General features: G+C 34.2%; 1 protein-coding gene across 1 annotated transcript in view; it reads right to left on the bottom strand.

Moving 5' to 3' along the window:
• Positions 1 to 16,444, bottom strand: part of Nectin3 (nectin cell adhesion molecule 3) — a 115,001-nt gene that overhangs the window by 63,383 nt on the left and 35,174 nt on the right. The window contains 3 exon segments of the mRNA XM_028872041.2: positions 10,173 to 10,324; positions 13,478 to 13,595; positions 15,101 to 15,397. Of these exon segments, the coding sequence (XP_028727874.1) occupies positions 10,173 to 10,324; positions 13,478 to 13,595; positions 15,101 to 15,397 (567 nt within the window).

Raw genomic sequence — 16,444 nt, 5'->3', positions numbered from 1 at the left:
TGTTCAAATCCATAGCCAACTACTAGGTAAACATAATCTGTATATATCCTCCAAAATACAATTTATCTTCAAATCATTTAAAATGCCTAATAATTTGTAAATTCTGTGTAACAGTTGTAAGGAGCGTTTACGAAAAGGTAAGACAAACAGGTTGCACATGTTTTGGTGCAGATGAACTTTTTCAGTATTTCTGAGTATCACTGACGACAAAAACACAAAATAGCTACTGAATATATGGTAAAAGCAAACTTTCAATGTGGCTAACATGTCCACGTATAGGCACTGTCAGAGTTGACTTAACTCTATCTTTAACCTGACTATTAGTTGTCTGGGAGGACAAATGAAGTAGATCCTAATTCTTATGATTATTAATTGCATTTTAATTGTTAATTGAAATGAAAATGGGTTATACATCCATGAACATAAAAGCACAGACACAGTAGCAAATATGAAGACCAAGAAAATAATACAGAATTTCATCTCACTTTAGAAATATACCACTGAAAAAGCTTTTTTTAAACTTTATTTCATGATTTACTACATGGCTACGAGAGCTAACACCTAATAAAAGTAATGATGAAAGAAAGAAAGAGGGAGAGAGGGAAGAAGGGAGGGAGGAAGAGAATAAAAATGAATGAATAAATTACTGGTTAAAAACAAAAAACTGAAAAATGGAACCCAATCCCAGAATGTCAAAAAAAGCTGAAAAATACTTCTCACACTTTTTTGACAGGTCATTTCTAATTAACAAGTAGGGAGGAAAAATCTATCTATATTCTAGACCCTGTAAGATTAAAAATTCACTGTGTGTCATTCTTTCGTTTCTCATATTTTATGCTGACTACTTCCATGTATAAATCACCTATTATACTTATATACTTTAACAGTCCATCTAAATCACATCAAATATTTTTGCATATGAAATGGCTACATTTTTGTCAAATTTTCCACTTATTCTAATTCCTATAATCCCTTAATGTAAGACATGTAGCTACAGCTTCTTCCTAGAACTTTTTCACACATGGATGACTATCAGAGCAGTAGTTACTACTAAAAAAATCTTAATTTCTTTATCTATAGCTGTGCGTGTGCGTGTGCGTGTGTGCGTGTGTGTATGTGTGTGGCAGGGAATGGGCACAGCCACACACGTCTCTTATTAGGCACATGGTTAAATACTAAATGTTCAAATACAGTCAAATACTAGTTTATAGTTAACTTCTAGTTTATGGAAACATTTATATTTTAATAAAATTTACAGGAAAAAACAATTTGTATTACTGAAATATTTTAACAAGTAGAAAAGAAACCATGAAGTAAATATAAAAATGTAAAAACAGTTCAAAACATATCAAAGTAACAAAAGTAAACATGGTCTCTATAGGGTAAAAATAATCTTTCAAAATTTCCAAGGAGATACGATTTTTATATACCTGACAATCAGTTGTGCACATCACTGGTATTCATGTGAATACTCATGTTCACAGACAACTTCCCTATGTACAGTGTACATACATAAAGCTTTATGAACAGTGCAATGCTTCCAAAAAGCCTTAAGCACCAGTGTAAGATTCCTAGAACCTGCCAAGCCCCCAAGATGCCAAATTATCCAGATTATGGATATAGACTATATTATATACTCCATAGATTTCCAGATTGCCTTTTGCCCACACAACCAAACAAAATTCCTAATATTAGCCACATAATAGACACAACGGGAAAGGAAGTTCTCCATCAGTAGGTATCTGTACTTTAGAAACACAGTTCTTAAGTACTAATATTTTTTAGGTTATATATTCAAGTTGAAATTTATATAGAATTCTAAATGTGATCATTCTGCTTGGAATCATACAGCATATCAAAACCTTACATCTCAAAATAAAATTTTCGATCAAAGGAGCAATAAATTCTTATCTTTCATGGAAAGAAATTTTAGGCCTATCTTTCTTGTGGCTCATATCACTACTCTTACTTAAATGAAAATACAGTTAGTTTTGTCACAGTGTATTATTACTAACAAACTGTGTACTTCCAATGACTTAGAAGTAATATGTCTTACTATTTGTCTATTAGGTGATTAAATATATTAAAAACATATTTTCAATGAGAGATTGGTAAACTAACTGTACTTTCAATCTGATATTATTGCCTTAAAATACACGTTACGGAAGAGCCTCTAATTTCCACAACAGTGCTAAAGAATAAAGTATCTAGTCATTCAGAATAAAGCTTTTACTACTTATGATATTTTAGGAGTATGCCACAATCTGTCTTCTATATGAAACATATAGAATGACATTCTATTATATATATAAAATTCACATATACATATGAATGAATGATGATTGGGAGTAAGTGGAGCACCTAATTTACTTTTTATTAAAAATAATTTATCTGTTATGATTCATTTAATAACATCTTCACTGTCCTGGCAGGACACTTGTTCTACACAGACTTTTTTCTTAATCAATCAATAGAAAAACATTCGTTGGGCCTTAAAACAGTTGCCATTACCACAATTTTTAGATCTCTACTATGGAACTAATTTACCATACAAAGAAGATTAACATTTGAAGTTTTATATAACATCTCTCAAAAGTTACATGATACTGGAAAGAATATAGTTAATGAGCTATGTGAAACAAATGAACAAAAAAAACCCAAAAAATCTCATGATATGTTTCCAGTTTTAATTTGAAAAAAACAAAAACAAAAATGAAAACAAAAAAGCTTGGAACATATACATACATTTAGGAGGACATGAAGGAAAAAGGGATGGATTGCCAATATTCATCAGCAAGTGTTATCAACAACTGGCTTTGGAATTCAATTTCTCTAATTAAACCTCAAGCTTCAAAGTTTATTTTAATTGTTTTTTTACATTTACCCGTTTGAACAACACCAACATTAAATAACTAAAACAAGATGATCTAGAAAATTCTTTGTATAGATTCCTGGCTCAAACAGCTCATGTCTAAATCTGGCACACGCATATACTCAAATATCCTCTCTGAACTTATCTGTGTACCTTATTTTCATCACTATTCATACACTTAGCAAATAAAGCATTAAAATAAGGTCAATGCTTGATATACCAAAACCATGTTCACAAAACAAGAAGTTCTTCCAGAGATGAAAAAATTTAATAATTATGGTGTTAGGAGGCATATATTTTATTATTCTTGCATGTATTTTGGACAAAAATATTGATCAGCTAATTATGCTCTTCCACACATCATATTCACTGAGTTTATGGCCACGGTTTTAGTGCAACAAAATATCTTTGAAAAGCCACTCTACAGAAATTATGGCAAGGCTCATTAAAATGCAGAGGTAAAGATTCTATCTATATAGAAACTTAGAAAATAATGTTTGAAAATGAAAGATACTCCATCAGGATGAATAATTTTAGTATACTAAAAATATATAAGCATTTCTGAATTAGATTTACTGTCAATTTTGATGGAGTACACGTAGTGATGATCAGTTTTGAGAGGTATTATGTTACACAAACATTATACTTGAGATTATAGTCTTAGGTAAACATTTAATACACAATGCCAAGGTAGTTTCATTTTTTTTTTCTGTTTTTAATTTTTGTACCAAAAACGTCATACATTTAACGTTGACATTTCTTCTTACCTGTGTGCCTCAGACCAATAAAGTACTCTGCATTAGAATTTAAATCTTGAGACAGTAGTACAGCAGTGAAAAAAATTGTAAAGCAGCTCAGATACATTGAACCCAGATTTTACATTTTCATTTGTCAGATCAGAATATAAAAAGTAAGCTTGAAATCAACTTGAAAAAGCTTATTCTTCCTCAAGAAAAAGTATGAACAATCTGAAAATGATCAACTAGTATGAATGAGACATTGTACAGAGTGAAGTCACATTAGTGGCTGTTAAACATACCACTCCCTCCTGGAAATTACGGACCCATCTACATGGGAAACTAAATCATCTTCATTGTCATCGTAGCGCTCATCACTGACGAACTTCATTCCCATTTTTAGATCTTCATAATAATCCATTGGTCTTTCAAACCTAGTGAGATTTTCTACATTATTCCACTGAGTTTTTTCAGGCTCTTCTAAGTAGTCTTTACGTATTAGATTGTTCACTGGATTTTTGTTCTCTTTCTTTACACTGTCTGGGTAAGCATCAAGCTCATCTTGTTGAAGAACATCGATTTGCGATTCTTTTTGCATGTCTGATGGTGGAATGTAGTTTTTGGCAAAGTAGTCTCCACGAAACGTCCGTCGTCTCCTATAGCAGAATATTCCAGCCAAAACACTCACAAGCACTATGAAGAGAGCCCCACCCACTACACTAGCAATGATGGTGCCAATTGTGTCATCCTTAATTGTTGCCAAAGTTGACAATGGAAAAGGCAATTTTTTAGGTTCTGTTGCTAGATCCTCGATGTCAGCAGTTGAGGGATGCCACTGAGCTGTAGGCTGAAGGGTGGTGGTGGTAGGAGGATCTAATGGAAACAGTAAGATAGACAAGACAGAGAAAGGCAGAGAATGTCAATGAGGCTGATTCAGTAGCAGTTGAAAAGGCAGCACAGTTAATGAATACATATTCACACTAACAATAGTTTTTCATTCTTAATTTAAGATTAGAAAGTAGTGTTACTTACAAATATTTAAAAAAAAAAAAAACAACGAAACAAAGTAAACCAAAAGAACTGACTCTTAGTCAGTTACCAATGAGATGAGAAGAATGAAACCAATAGTGTGAGTACAAGGTCATTCAATCCACAGCTGAGTAATACCGTGCTCTAAGGAATGGGTTATTTTTTCAGTGTAGAGTATTACTTAAGTGATCTATACATGGACGGCTTAAGAACAATCAGACAAAAATTCAATTAAATCAAGTATTCAAATGTATCTTCTTAGCCAATAGCAAAAGAAAATGACAATAAAAATGAAATGTTTTCTTAATGTGCATCCTTACTTAATGTGTAAGAACTTAACTTTTAAAAGAATGAAAAACCATAGAATCTTGTTAAATGAGCATACTATATAAGTTGTTGGTTTAATAATTCTCTCAAAAATATTTTTCTTATGAAAGATATATAATGGTAAAGATATATAATAGTAAAATTATTTGGTAATTTTAAAAATCAAAAAGCATATATTTAAAACTGTGTCAATCAAATGAGATATTATCAAATGAGACTAACAGACACAGAATAAAATTAATGTAGTAATCGCCTCAAATAATCAATCAACAAAATAAAAATTAATGTAGTAATCGCCTCAAATAATCAATGGGTAGTATATATGAACATTTGTAAAATGAAGGAATTTCAACTATATTTGCATGATTGCATGCCATTGTTTTAAGAGAGACTGTCAAAAGAGAATAGCTAATATTTTAGAGAGAACATTCTAATAAAATTTAAATATTAGATGCAAATGGACCATTTATTGACATTATATTATAGAGTAGCCATTAATATTAAAAAGCAACTAAACATAAATAATAAAAATTAAAGATTGTTAATTGTCCATCAAGTAGTATCTGTAGGTCATGTTATATAAAGTTCTAGAGTTTAAAGAGAAGATGAGTTTTAAAATGTGGAGTTTTTTCATAGATAAAAATAAATGACCCAAATGGTAATCTCCTAAAATTAATTTTTATGTGAGTGGGTCTAACAGCTTTTTAAAATGATTGTTAGAAAAATACTAAATCTACATGGGGTAAGTTATTCTAACATCACAAGCTAAAGAAATATACTTACTGATACAGGTTTCATCACGGAATGCCATATGTATAGAATGTAGTAAAAATTTAGCAAGTACAGTCATTAAAAAAAAAAAAAAATCACCAAATATCATAGACGTCTTTTTCTTATGGCTGTAAGCTACTGCTGGATGCTATCAAGTGCTATATGTATGTGAAGCTAGGACAACTTTATTATAAGAGTCTTCTCGAGGTGAGCAAGTTCATTCTGAAAGAAGCAATTGTGAAACTGAAGGATTCTGTTTGGTGTAAAGCAGTAAAGCTTCCTATGATCCAGGCTCGATGAGTTGAAGACTAGAGAAATAAGATAAACACCTACACTCCTTCCTGAGACAAGTTATCTGTTTAGGGGAGTACCGGCCAGCCGAGCAATGCATACACACACACCTGAGCTCCAACCAGGTAGAAAATACGAAACTCAATGGTGTTACGATATATTGATAAAAATTTGACATTTTTATTTCAACTTAAAAAATTCTTTAAATGTACACAAATGGCTGTCTGTTTTTTCTCATATTTAACAAAACAAAGATTTCAGAAAAATCTAACAAAAATACTTAAAACTTTAGTAGCCTTATTAGTGGCCCTAGGAAATTTTGCATTCACTATTCTCCTTAACCAGTATTAAAGATAATAGCCATAATGTCAGGAGTCCAGGGAGTTAACACTTCATTGCACATTCTAAGCAATGGGCATATGGCAATGTATTGCAGACCTATCTTTTTTATTTTATCTAAACTGAATCATAGTTCACGCATGAAGTCAAAGGTTCTAATAATCATCAACAGCTACTTATTGATAGTGATGTAAAAAAAAAATCACATCAAAATTCTTTATTGTTTCAATCACCCATTTTTAGGTTCTTTGCTAAATGTTTGACATATGAGATGATAGATATAAAGAATTTTAGCTGATTCTGAGATAGATATAATGAATTTCATGGGAAAAAGAAAGAATTTCAGTTGATTCTGTGATTGCTCCCAAAACAAGAGCCTTGTAAGTCTGTTTCACCAACTAATTAATTAGTTCTGCCAAACAGTACAACATATAGTATATTCAGGAATGTCTTTATAGCCATAAGGTACAATTCAATTTACTGATAATTGTGTTAAAAATTACATATATTGACTTTCATTTCTTTATACTATATGTAGGTTGTTTAAATTTTAAAAAAAAACATATCTTAGAGTCAGAAATTGTCATTTGTAGATTCTTAAATTTATGCCTGGACCCTAAAATCAATACTATGAAATTCAACTTTACAGAGGAGTAAGAATGAAGGGCATGAGGTGATGATGTGAAATGTCTTAATTTGCCCTTCTACTTTCAGAGAAGTAATAAATCAGTTATGGGAAAGTACAAGCAAACAGCAAAGCAGAAAAATAAAATTTCCAGCACTCAGCTAGTCTTGGACTAAGAGCTACTGAGAGCCATGGGAGTGACACTATGCTAGAATACAGTGCAACTACCTAAGCTGAATACTGCAAACGTGAGCCCACAGCTTTCTGCCCAAAGCCTAACCCTAACCCTGATGGCCATTCATGTGAGAAAACATAACGATATTAAAAACAATTTCACAGTTGCCAACTCTGTTTTTCTAAGCAAAATTTTGACTCTTGACATAAGATCATATATTTTTAAAAGTTCATTTAACAGTGAGATGAAATCTTACTGTGTCAAATACAGCCTCTTACCCTGATAAAAACCCAGTAGGTTGATGAGAAAACGCCTCTATAAAAGCACCAGCACATCTAGGTTGCTTAACACAGCACAAGCAGTAACAGAGAAGGTAATATGCTTGGCACAGAAAACAGTGCCATAGACTCTGCATAGAAAGGTAAAATCTAATTCTTGATTACTACCTCACACAATGTTATCTTGTGTTCTTCAGCAGTTGTGTGAGGTAATTAAACTGACTTTTTATAAGTTTTCTCCCCAGTTATAACACTTATTAGATTTTAATTTTAAACAAGGATTAATCATCAGTTCCCTAAACAAAGAAAATAAGTTTATTTCTTTCTTAAATCTATTTTTCACTCATGCAACAAAAATGTACTGAAAAACCTATTGTATGTGACAGATTATTGGACATGACAGCAATGTAGCCATGATTAAAATAGATACACATCCCTGCCCTCTTAAGAGTTAAGTTCTAGTGGAGATAAAAATAGATGAGCATATGGATAAAAATAAAGAGTATGCCACATTGACAAGCACCAAAGAGAAGGATAAGGAGAGGAGAGGAGGCAGTAAAAGGGTATGGAGAATCACAGAAAGAACAGAGATTTTGTTGGAAAACATGGCAGTTTGGAAACACAACTGAGGGAAGAGCGACACGACACCTATGGAGAGCTACTCCAGGCTAGAGGAATAGAAAATGCAAACTTGGAGGCAGAAGCATCCCTATTATGTTCAAGGAAAAAGGAGGCCAGTGTGGATGAACTAGGGAACAAGGAATACAGACATGATGTTAAAGAGTGCACACAGAGCCATTATTTAGTGTGAAGATCTGGTTTTGACCATAGGCAAGTAAAGTTCCAGGAAGATGTAAGGAGGAGTGACATAATCTAATGCACTCTTTAAAAGGATGACTGGCTGCTTATCTGATTACAGACTGAAGGGTGACAGGTCCAAAGAGGGAGATAAACAGCTTAGAGGAGAAAAGCTCTTGTCGTTCTGATCATAGCAGCAACAGCAGAAGAGGTGTAGCGTGGATAATACTTCATACTGCGGAGAAGAGCTGATACAGGTTTGTTGATGGACTGAGTGGCGCAAAGGAGAAAGAGGAAATGAGGTTGCTAAGAAGGGCTGTATCCTGAGTGAATATGACAAAACTCACAAGCAACTGAAAGGAGGGACTGACAAGAGAAACATGTTTGGATCAAGGGGCAAGACAAAAGTCAAGACAGACCTTGGTTTGAACAAGGTGAGTTGTAAATGCCTGCTCAATTTCTGCATATATTTAATGACTCTGAATAGTAACTGAAACAAAAGTGGAGAATACTGAAATAAATAAATAACAACCCCAGAATCCAAGAAGTTTAGGTTTGGTCACCAATGGACTCAGTAAACATCTGTAAAAGACCAACGTGAACCTGATCCATAAAGATACGACAGTATCAGTAACATTAAAGCTAAGATCAAATACCCCATAGGAAGCTGTGGAAAAGCAACAAATGGTAACTTCAACACTCTTCAGGAAATTAAAATTTAAGTTTTTAATATAATTTAAATATACACTGACTATGACTTGTTCTTTAAGGGAAGAAAGTGACTTGTATACTTCAATCACCTTCCCATTGAAGTGTTGTTACTAAAGAGCTGTATGTGACTGTACACAGCTTTATGTTCTTTGAGAGCATGATAAAAACAAAACAAAACAGGAGCTCTGCTGTGTGCTAGGCACTAATCTATTGATTGTCCTGAGGACAGGTGAGCATCAACATAAGCACACCACTAGCCTGCAGTAACACTGGGCACAAGCACAGGGTCACACATCACTGAAAACACAAAGATAATGCTTTCTAAAACCCGTAACTTATTCATACCTTTGAAGAGACTGAGCACCATAACTATCCATTCTATAATACAAACCATCTCAAAGTCCTCTTTTTGCCCATCCTCATTTCCCATGTGTTAGATGTGAAGACTGCTATATCCTTCATTTGAGTAATCATTAAGAATTATTCAAATATTTAATGTATTTTTCCTACATTATTAGTACTTTGTGGGTAATTTATAGCTATTAATAAAAATGTGGATTCTGTTCTTATATTTTGTGAATGTTCAAATTTATACTGAACCAAATTAACAAAACTTTCATGGTAAAACAAACAGATATGAAAAATAAATATTTTCAGGGCATAAAAACTGACAAAAAATACCAAATTTGACTTCCTTAAAACACTTACAGTAGCATTCTTACTTCACCTCTGCTTAACCTAAAATGGCCGTCTTATCTCCAATGGCAAGCAATGTTATTTCTGCAGCCAAATTAACAAAGTTAATATCCCATTTTATTTCCCCAACAATTACATGCAGAGCAGCAAATAAATAAGAAAAAAAAACCAAAAAACAAAAAACACTGTTCAGTATTTAAACACCAAAGAATTTAGAAAGGCATGCTACCAGTCAAAGAAATATGCAACATTGTTCATTATTTAAATACCAAACAATTTAGAAAGGCACGCTACCAGTCAAAGAAATATGCAGAACTTGTTACATACTCATTTGATATTGCTTTAAAGAACTGCCACTTTATATACATATTTTAGATGCTATTACTTTACCATATCCCACAAATTATTTTTAAAACTATCAATGAATCTAAGCTGTTAGAAGTATAAATTACTATACAGTACTACATTATAATTATTATGATAGTACTACTTTAACTCATCTTGAAAGGAGGCAGTAGCTTACCTGAAATGTAGATGATCTTTTGATCACTTCTTTGACCAAGGGAATTTGTCACTTTACAGACATAAACGCCAGAATAATTGAAAGTCAGTGGATGGACAAAATGAAGAGTATTGTCAGAAGCCAATAAACCATCAGGCCACTGTCCATCCAACCTAGATGTTTAAAAAGCATGACATTATTTTAAGTAGCTTAAATTAGCAAACACTGACAACTAAGCTGTTATACTTTTAAGATGCCAATAAAACTATCTTTTGGATATAATTAGTTATAAGCACACATAAATTTCATTTCAATAAAGATGAACTATCTGAATCCATTAAATACACCCATTTCTTCAGGAAATTAATCTATGTATGTTAGATAGGTCACCATAATGAGAGGGAAGATTTTCATAGTTTTTATTAAATGTCTTCCACAATTTCACCAATTACATATATACTGCATTCTGATGACTGTCATCCTCTACCATATCTGAAGCACCAAACCCTTCTGCCCCACCCTCAAGAGCTGCTTTTTTCCATTCATGTCTTTTTGTGGCACACTGAGTTTAACCAAAGCTATTGGTGTGACGATGTATTTGGAACTATCTACTGGAGCCGAGTGAGCTCATCTGTGGGGACCTAACTGAAGACAGCACATTTCATCCCTTTCCCCAGAATGCAGGATAGCCAATAGTTCAGTAAGCAGGGCTTGGCGCCTCTAAGTCCCTTCTTGATAAATCACTGACTGGTCATATGCAGGGTCAGTACAGGCTGTCACAGCCTGCACTCATTTTGTCAGGCACAGAAGACAATATTTCACAGGTCTTCTCCTCATCTTCCTGCTTTTTATTTCCCACCCACTCTTCAAAATATTCCCCGAGCCTTTGATGGGGTGCTATAAATGTCCTATTCAGGGTTGAGCACTCAATTATCACTTGGTCTCAGCATCTTGAGCAGTCATGGGGCTCTGTATTCAACACCATTCACTGCAGAGAGAAAATACATTAGTAGATCTCTCCTGGTAGAAACCAACTCTAAGTGGATGAAAGACCTCAGCAGAAAACCATTAACTCTGAAATTGTTAGAGGAAAAGGAAGGTGATGGGCTACAAGTCATAGGCAAAGGCTTCTTAAACAGAATTTGAGTCTCTTAAAAAACAAAGCCAACAACTGACGAATTGGACTTCATGAAATTAAATAGCTTGTGTATAGCAAAGAAAAGCCCATACAATGAAAGAAAAGTCTTTGCCAGCTACATATCTGCAAAGTTAATATACACAATACACACATAAGAAATTAAAACAAACATCAAGAAAAGACTCTCATCTAAAAATAGGCTACAGAGCTAAGTCCTAGTTTGCTTTCACTGTCAGTCTGATAAAGCTTTGAGTCACATAAGAAGCGAATCACAACTGAAGGACTACTTGGATAGATCAGAGTGGATCTATGGACATGACTGCGGAAATGACTTCACATATAATTGACTGTTAATGGATACAGGAAGGCCCAGCCCACTGTGGGCACCACCATCCTTAGGTAGATGGTCCTAGACTGTACATGAAAGTTAGCTTTCTGCTTCAATTCCTGCCCCAACTTTCCTCAGTGGGGAATAAACCAATTCCTCCCCTAATTTACTTTTGGTCAGAGTGTTTTGTCATAGCAACAGAGATGAAACTAACAATCTAAACAGATAATTCTCAAAGGAAAAATACAAATGGCTAATAATAAACATTTTTAAAAGTTAGACATTGTTAGTCATCAGGGAAATTAAAACGACCTTGAAAGTCTATTTTACCCACTGGAATGGCTATCATCAAGAAATCTAATGAATGGCCTGAGAAATGGCTCAGCAGTTAAGAGTACTTGTTGCTCTTGCAGAAGGCTTTTGCTAGGTTCCTAGCACCCATCTAGCCCATCATAACTGTCTAATTACAGATCTAATTACATGATTGTAATGCCTTTTACTGGCCTCCATGGGCTGCAATATGAACACGATACACATATGCAAGCATATACACATAAAAATTAATAAAATTAATTTTGTAAATTCTTGTAAAAGAAAGCAATAGACAACATATTCTGTCAAGGATGTAGGCAAAGAAGAGCATTTAGTGACTGTTAGTGGGAGTGTAAAGCAAGGAAGCCACTATGGAAATCAGTTCTTCAAAGGCTAGAACTAGAACTATCATACCACCCAAATATACCACCACTAGGGATATACTCAGAGGACTCTATATCCTACTACAGAAATTTCTGTTCAACAATGTTTAATGCTGCTCTCTTTACAACAGCTAAGACATGGAATCAGCTTAGATGTTCATCAATTGATGGATGGATAATAAAAATGTAGCAGATAGATACAATTAACTTTATTCAGTTGTAAAGAAAATAAGACTTACAAGTAAATGGAACTAGAAAAAGTTAGGAGTGAGGTAACCCAGGTCCAGAACCAAAGCACTCCATGCTCTGTCTCATATATAGACCCTAGCACTGAATCTTTAGATTTGTGTTCAATTTGGAGTACTTGCAGAATTCTGGGAAGTCAGAAAGGGCCACTTGGGTTGGGTGGGCCTTAACAGGGGTGTAGCAGAACATGGTTGATATGGACAGAAGTGGACAGAAGGAATATTAGAGATGGAAAGTTAACGAAGGTTAGGGGTAGGGGAGGTAGGGAGGCGACAGGAAGGGGGTAATCTTAATGACAGGAAGGGGTCATTTCAATGAAGTAAATATGAAAAGGCCATATGGAACCTCGCTAATTTAAATGTAGGCCAAAAACAAGAGTGAGAGTAAAAGAGAGCCCTTCTGCAAGATTTGGAGAGTTGCTCCTAAAAGTCACAGACCATTAAACAACAATCCCAGTGCTAGATATGAGTTGCCTCTTTATAAGCCCCTAGTTAGCTAGGCACTAGAGGCCCCAAACAAAATAACCTCTTGCCATTTCTCTTGGCTGTCTACCAGAATTAGATAAGACTCTATTGCCTAAGATATCACACACCCTAATTACAGGGTACAGAGACATCCAGCTGACACTGCGGTGGACGCTTACTCTCTGCTGGCTAGCTTTCATCAGACCGATGATAGCAATTACAGGGGAAAAAGGAAAAAGCTAAAACTCTAACACTGTTGCCAGTAAGGATCAGAAATTCGAGAACAGGATGGTAAGAGACAGCAAGAGTGTAGAAGAATACTGAGAAAACTTTTGTTTGTTTAATTTCTTCACAGCTATTAATTATGCACTGTCCTGATTAAAATCAATCTTAATGCATTGAAGAATACCTTTCTCCTTTAAACAATTAGCCACTGTGGATTTAACTCTTTTTACCTGCTCCACACGGACTTGAAGGGTGGAGGATTAGCATCAGCATTGCACTTGAGGTTAACACCTTTTCTTCCCACAAACCAATTTCCATCATATCCTGTAACTGAAACTTCAGGAGCATCTATAAATTAAATGAATGCAGACACAATCATCCTTTGTTAGGAGTAAATACACTACACAATGAAAAAACATTAATGCAAGGGACAATTTTTTCCCTTACCTTCAACATAACCACCCAGGAAGACAATATTCAGTAAACAGTAGTTGACTAAGATAATGAATGAATGGATGGATGGAATTCAGATACCACATAAACAAAACCTCCCATGGTTTTATTTATCAGGGATGTTAAATGTAAGACTTTGTAAGTCCCACTGTAGACTCAAACAAAACAAATACATTATTGTACTTAAAAAATAAGGAAACATGGCATTTAGGTACTGCTTTAGTACCAAATACCTTACATAACTGTCTTAAAAAGGGTGTTTAATCTAAGAGAAATAAGATTCATATATTATAATTAAGACATTCAGTGCACATGTAGAGCTGTAGCACACACTTTTCAAGAATATATACAAGTACAATAATTATCTAGGGCTTCAACAGTGATAAAACAAACTATGTATTCACTGAAGCCAAATGGTCTTTACTATATGCACAGCATAATCAATTTTATTTAAGTGTAATGAGTAGTGTAATCTAAACTCCTAAGCACAACTTCAAAACCCCAATACAGATGACTTCAATCTGCATGTATGGCAATGGCAGCAGACTTAACACTTGCTAGTATTATCTTCATCTACCTAATGTTAAGTCACCCTTGCTGAAAGAAAAGCAACCACTATTTTTACTCAAAAATTTAAATTTCCAAACAAATCACAATGCATCAAAACCAGAAACTGCTGAAAAGTGAAATGTAGGTACACATGAAAATATAAACACACGTGGGAACTCCTCAAAAATTTTAAGTACAAAGTATGCAACTTTGATTCTTGTATATAGTTTTTACTATCCCAAATGATAGCTTTAAAATATCTCAACTACATAAAAACTGTATGATATTATCAGTAAGAACACTTTGGAACAATACTGAAGACAAATTTTCAAACTAGCTAAAATGTATCTGGAAAGTAAAAGATACTTTATTTTGTTTTTCAAGACAGGGATTCTCTGTGTAGCTAGCCCTGGCTGTCCTGGAACTTGCTCAGTAGACCAGGCTATCCTGGAACCCAGAGATCCTCCTGCCTCTGTCTATGGAGTGCTGTAATTAAAGGTGTGCGCCACCACCATCCAAGTAAAAGATTCTTACTGAAAACAGTAAGACCGAGGGCAGGGTCAGCAGCCCACAACACAGCTGTTTATCTTTTAAGTAGTACACCCCTGAGGTACAAGTTTCCATAGCTTCCTTAAGGCTAGCCTACTTTAAAGTCTCAAAAGGACACAATTAAACATGTTTAAGTTGAGCATTTCTGCTATAGGAATATCTGCATACTCAGTACTCAAACCAAAGGCAATCTGATAAAGAACTCTGACAACAGGAGAAAATATGGTATGTAGCTTAAGCTGCAAGTAGATGTTGGTACACCCTTACGTACATCGAGTAAGCAGACCCTGGCGTGTACTTACACTGTATGTCTAGTATGAAAGAGTATCGGATGTCCTTTTCTAAGGCTGGATGTTTTACGACACAAGTAATTCGCCTTCCTCTAGCAAATCTCGTGGGAAACAGCTTGTACTGGCTGACAATTGTTGCTGTTTCATTGGGAAAGGAAGTTGTAGTAGATTCCATTTCACCAAGATCACCTTCCCAGTCAATATGTGCGACTGGCTTGCCAGTGGCTGCTATACAAATGGCTGCTACTGTTTCATTTCCTCCATCAATTAAAGAATCTGGCCCTTTGATCAGGCTCACCGTAGGTTCAACTGTTAAAAAAAAAAAAAGTTGTACTTCAATTAATAAAGTACTTACAATTTGTTCTAGCAAAATCTAGAAACAGTTCATAATCTTAGGGACAAATACAAATAAAATCATACAAGTTATTTTTTAAGTAATGCCAATATCAACTGCATTCCTGGAACAAGAAATTAAATTTCAAATTATCATCACAAAGATGGCTGTCCCTGATAAAGCTTCACTTTCTGAGATGAATGGAATATAACCCAATTGAAAGAGTCAATCATAATTTCCTCTATGATATTAAAGTCATTACTTCTGAAATAAAGTTTTATACTTTAAGTATGTATATGTACATCCTAAGCAAAAAGTTTAAAGTCAATAACCTTTAAATAAGTTACTAGTTTTGCTCTATCTCTAATTTATACCTACCTACCTATTTGCTCTATATTTTACTTTAAAGGCTATTAATATTACCTTCTGTACCTCTCCTCTGGGAAACAAAGGGAAAGAAAAATATATACACAATGAATAAACTTCTAGCAAATATCCATATATCTACCACCATCTGAACTAGGAATATGAGCAACTCACAAGTTTCTTGTCTCTCCTTGTCTTACCCTATCTACTTTAATGTGGAACCATAACTCTAACTTGGTAAATGAATTTTTAAATGTCTTCTCATTAGAATCAATAAGGCAAATCCAAACCAGACAGCCTTACTTTACCTGTACCTGGAGTACATATCCATATCTTGGTATATTTATACACAACTTTCTCTGGTTTGTCCCAGATACTAGAACTGCTTCTAGTATTTATTTTCAATTTCAGCTAAACTTATTTGAGGTGCCAATTACTTGCAATCTTCAAGATATGGATCCATATATTCACCAGCTAATCTTATTAAACGATTCAGTATTCCAATCTCATATATGACATGACTAAGGTTTAAATTTCTCAAGTTATGAACAAGGGTAGGGTCATTTTCAACTTCTTTTTCTGCCAAATGTATATTGAGGCAAGGTTTTTTTGTTTTTTGGGCTTTTTTTAACTGGTATGTAGAGGTTATACATAAA

The sequence above is a fragment of the Peromyscus leucopus genome, chromosome 12 (genome assembly GCF_004664715.2).
Source record: "Peromyscus leucopus breed LL Stock chromosome 12, UCI_PerLeu_2.1, whole genome shotgun sequence".
Classification (NCBI taxonomy): Eukaryota; Metazoa; Chordata; class Mammalia; order Rodentia; family Cricetidae; genus Peromyscus; species Peromyscus leucopus.
The sequence above is the reverse complement of the archived record's forward strand: the minus strand, read 5'-3'. Positions and strand labels throughout refer to the sequence as shown.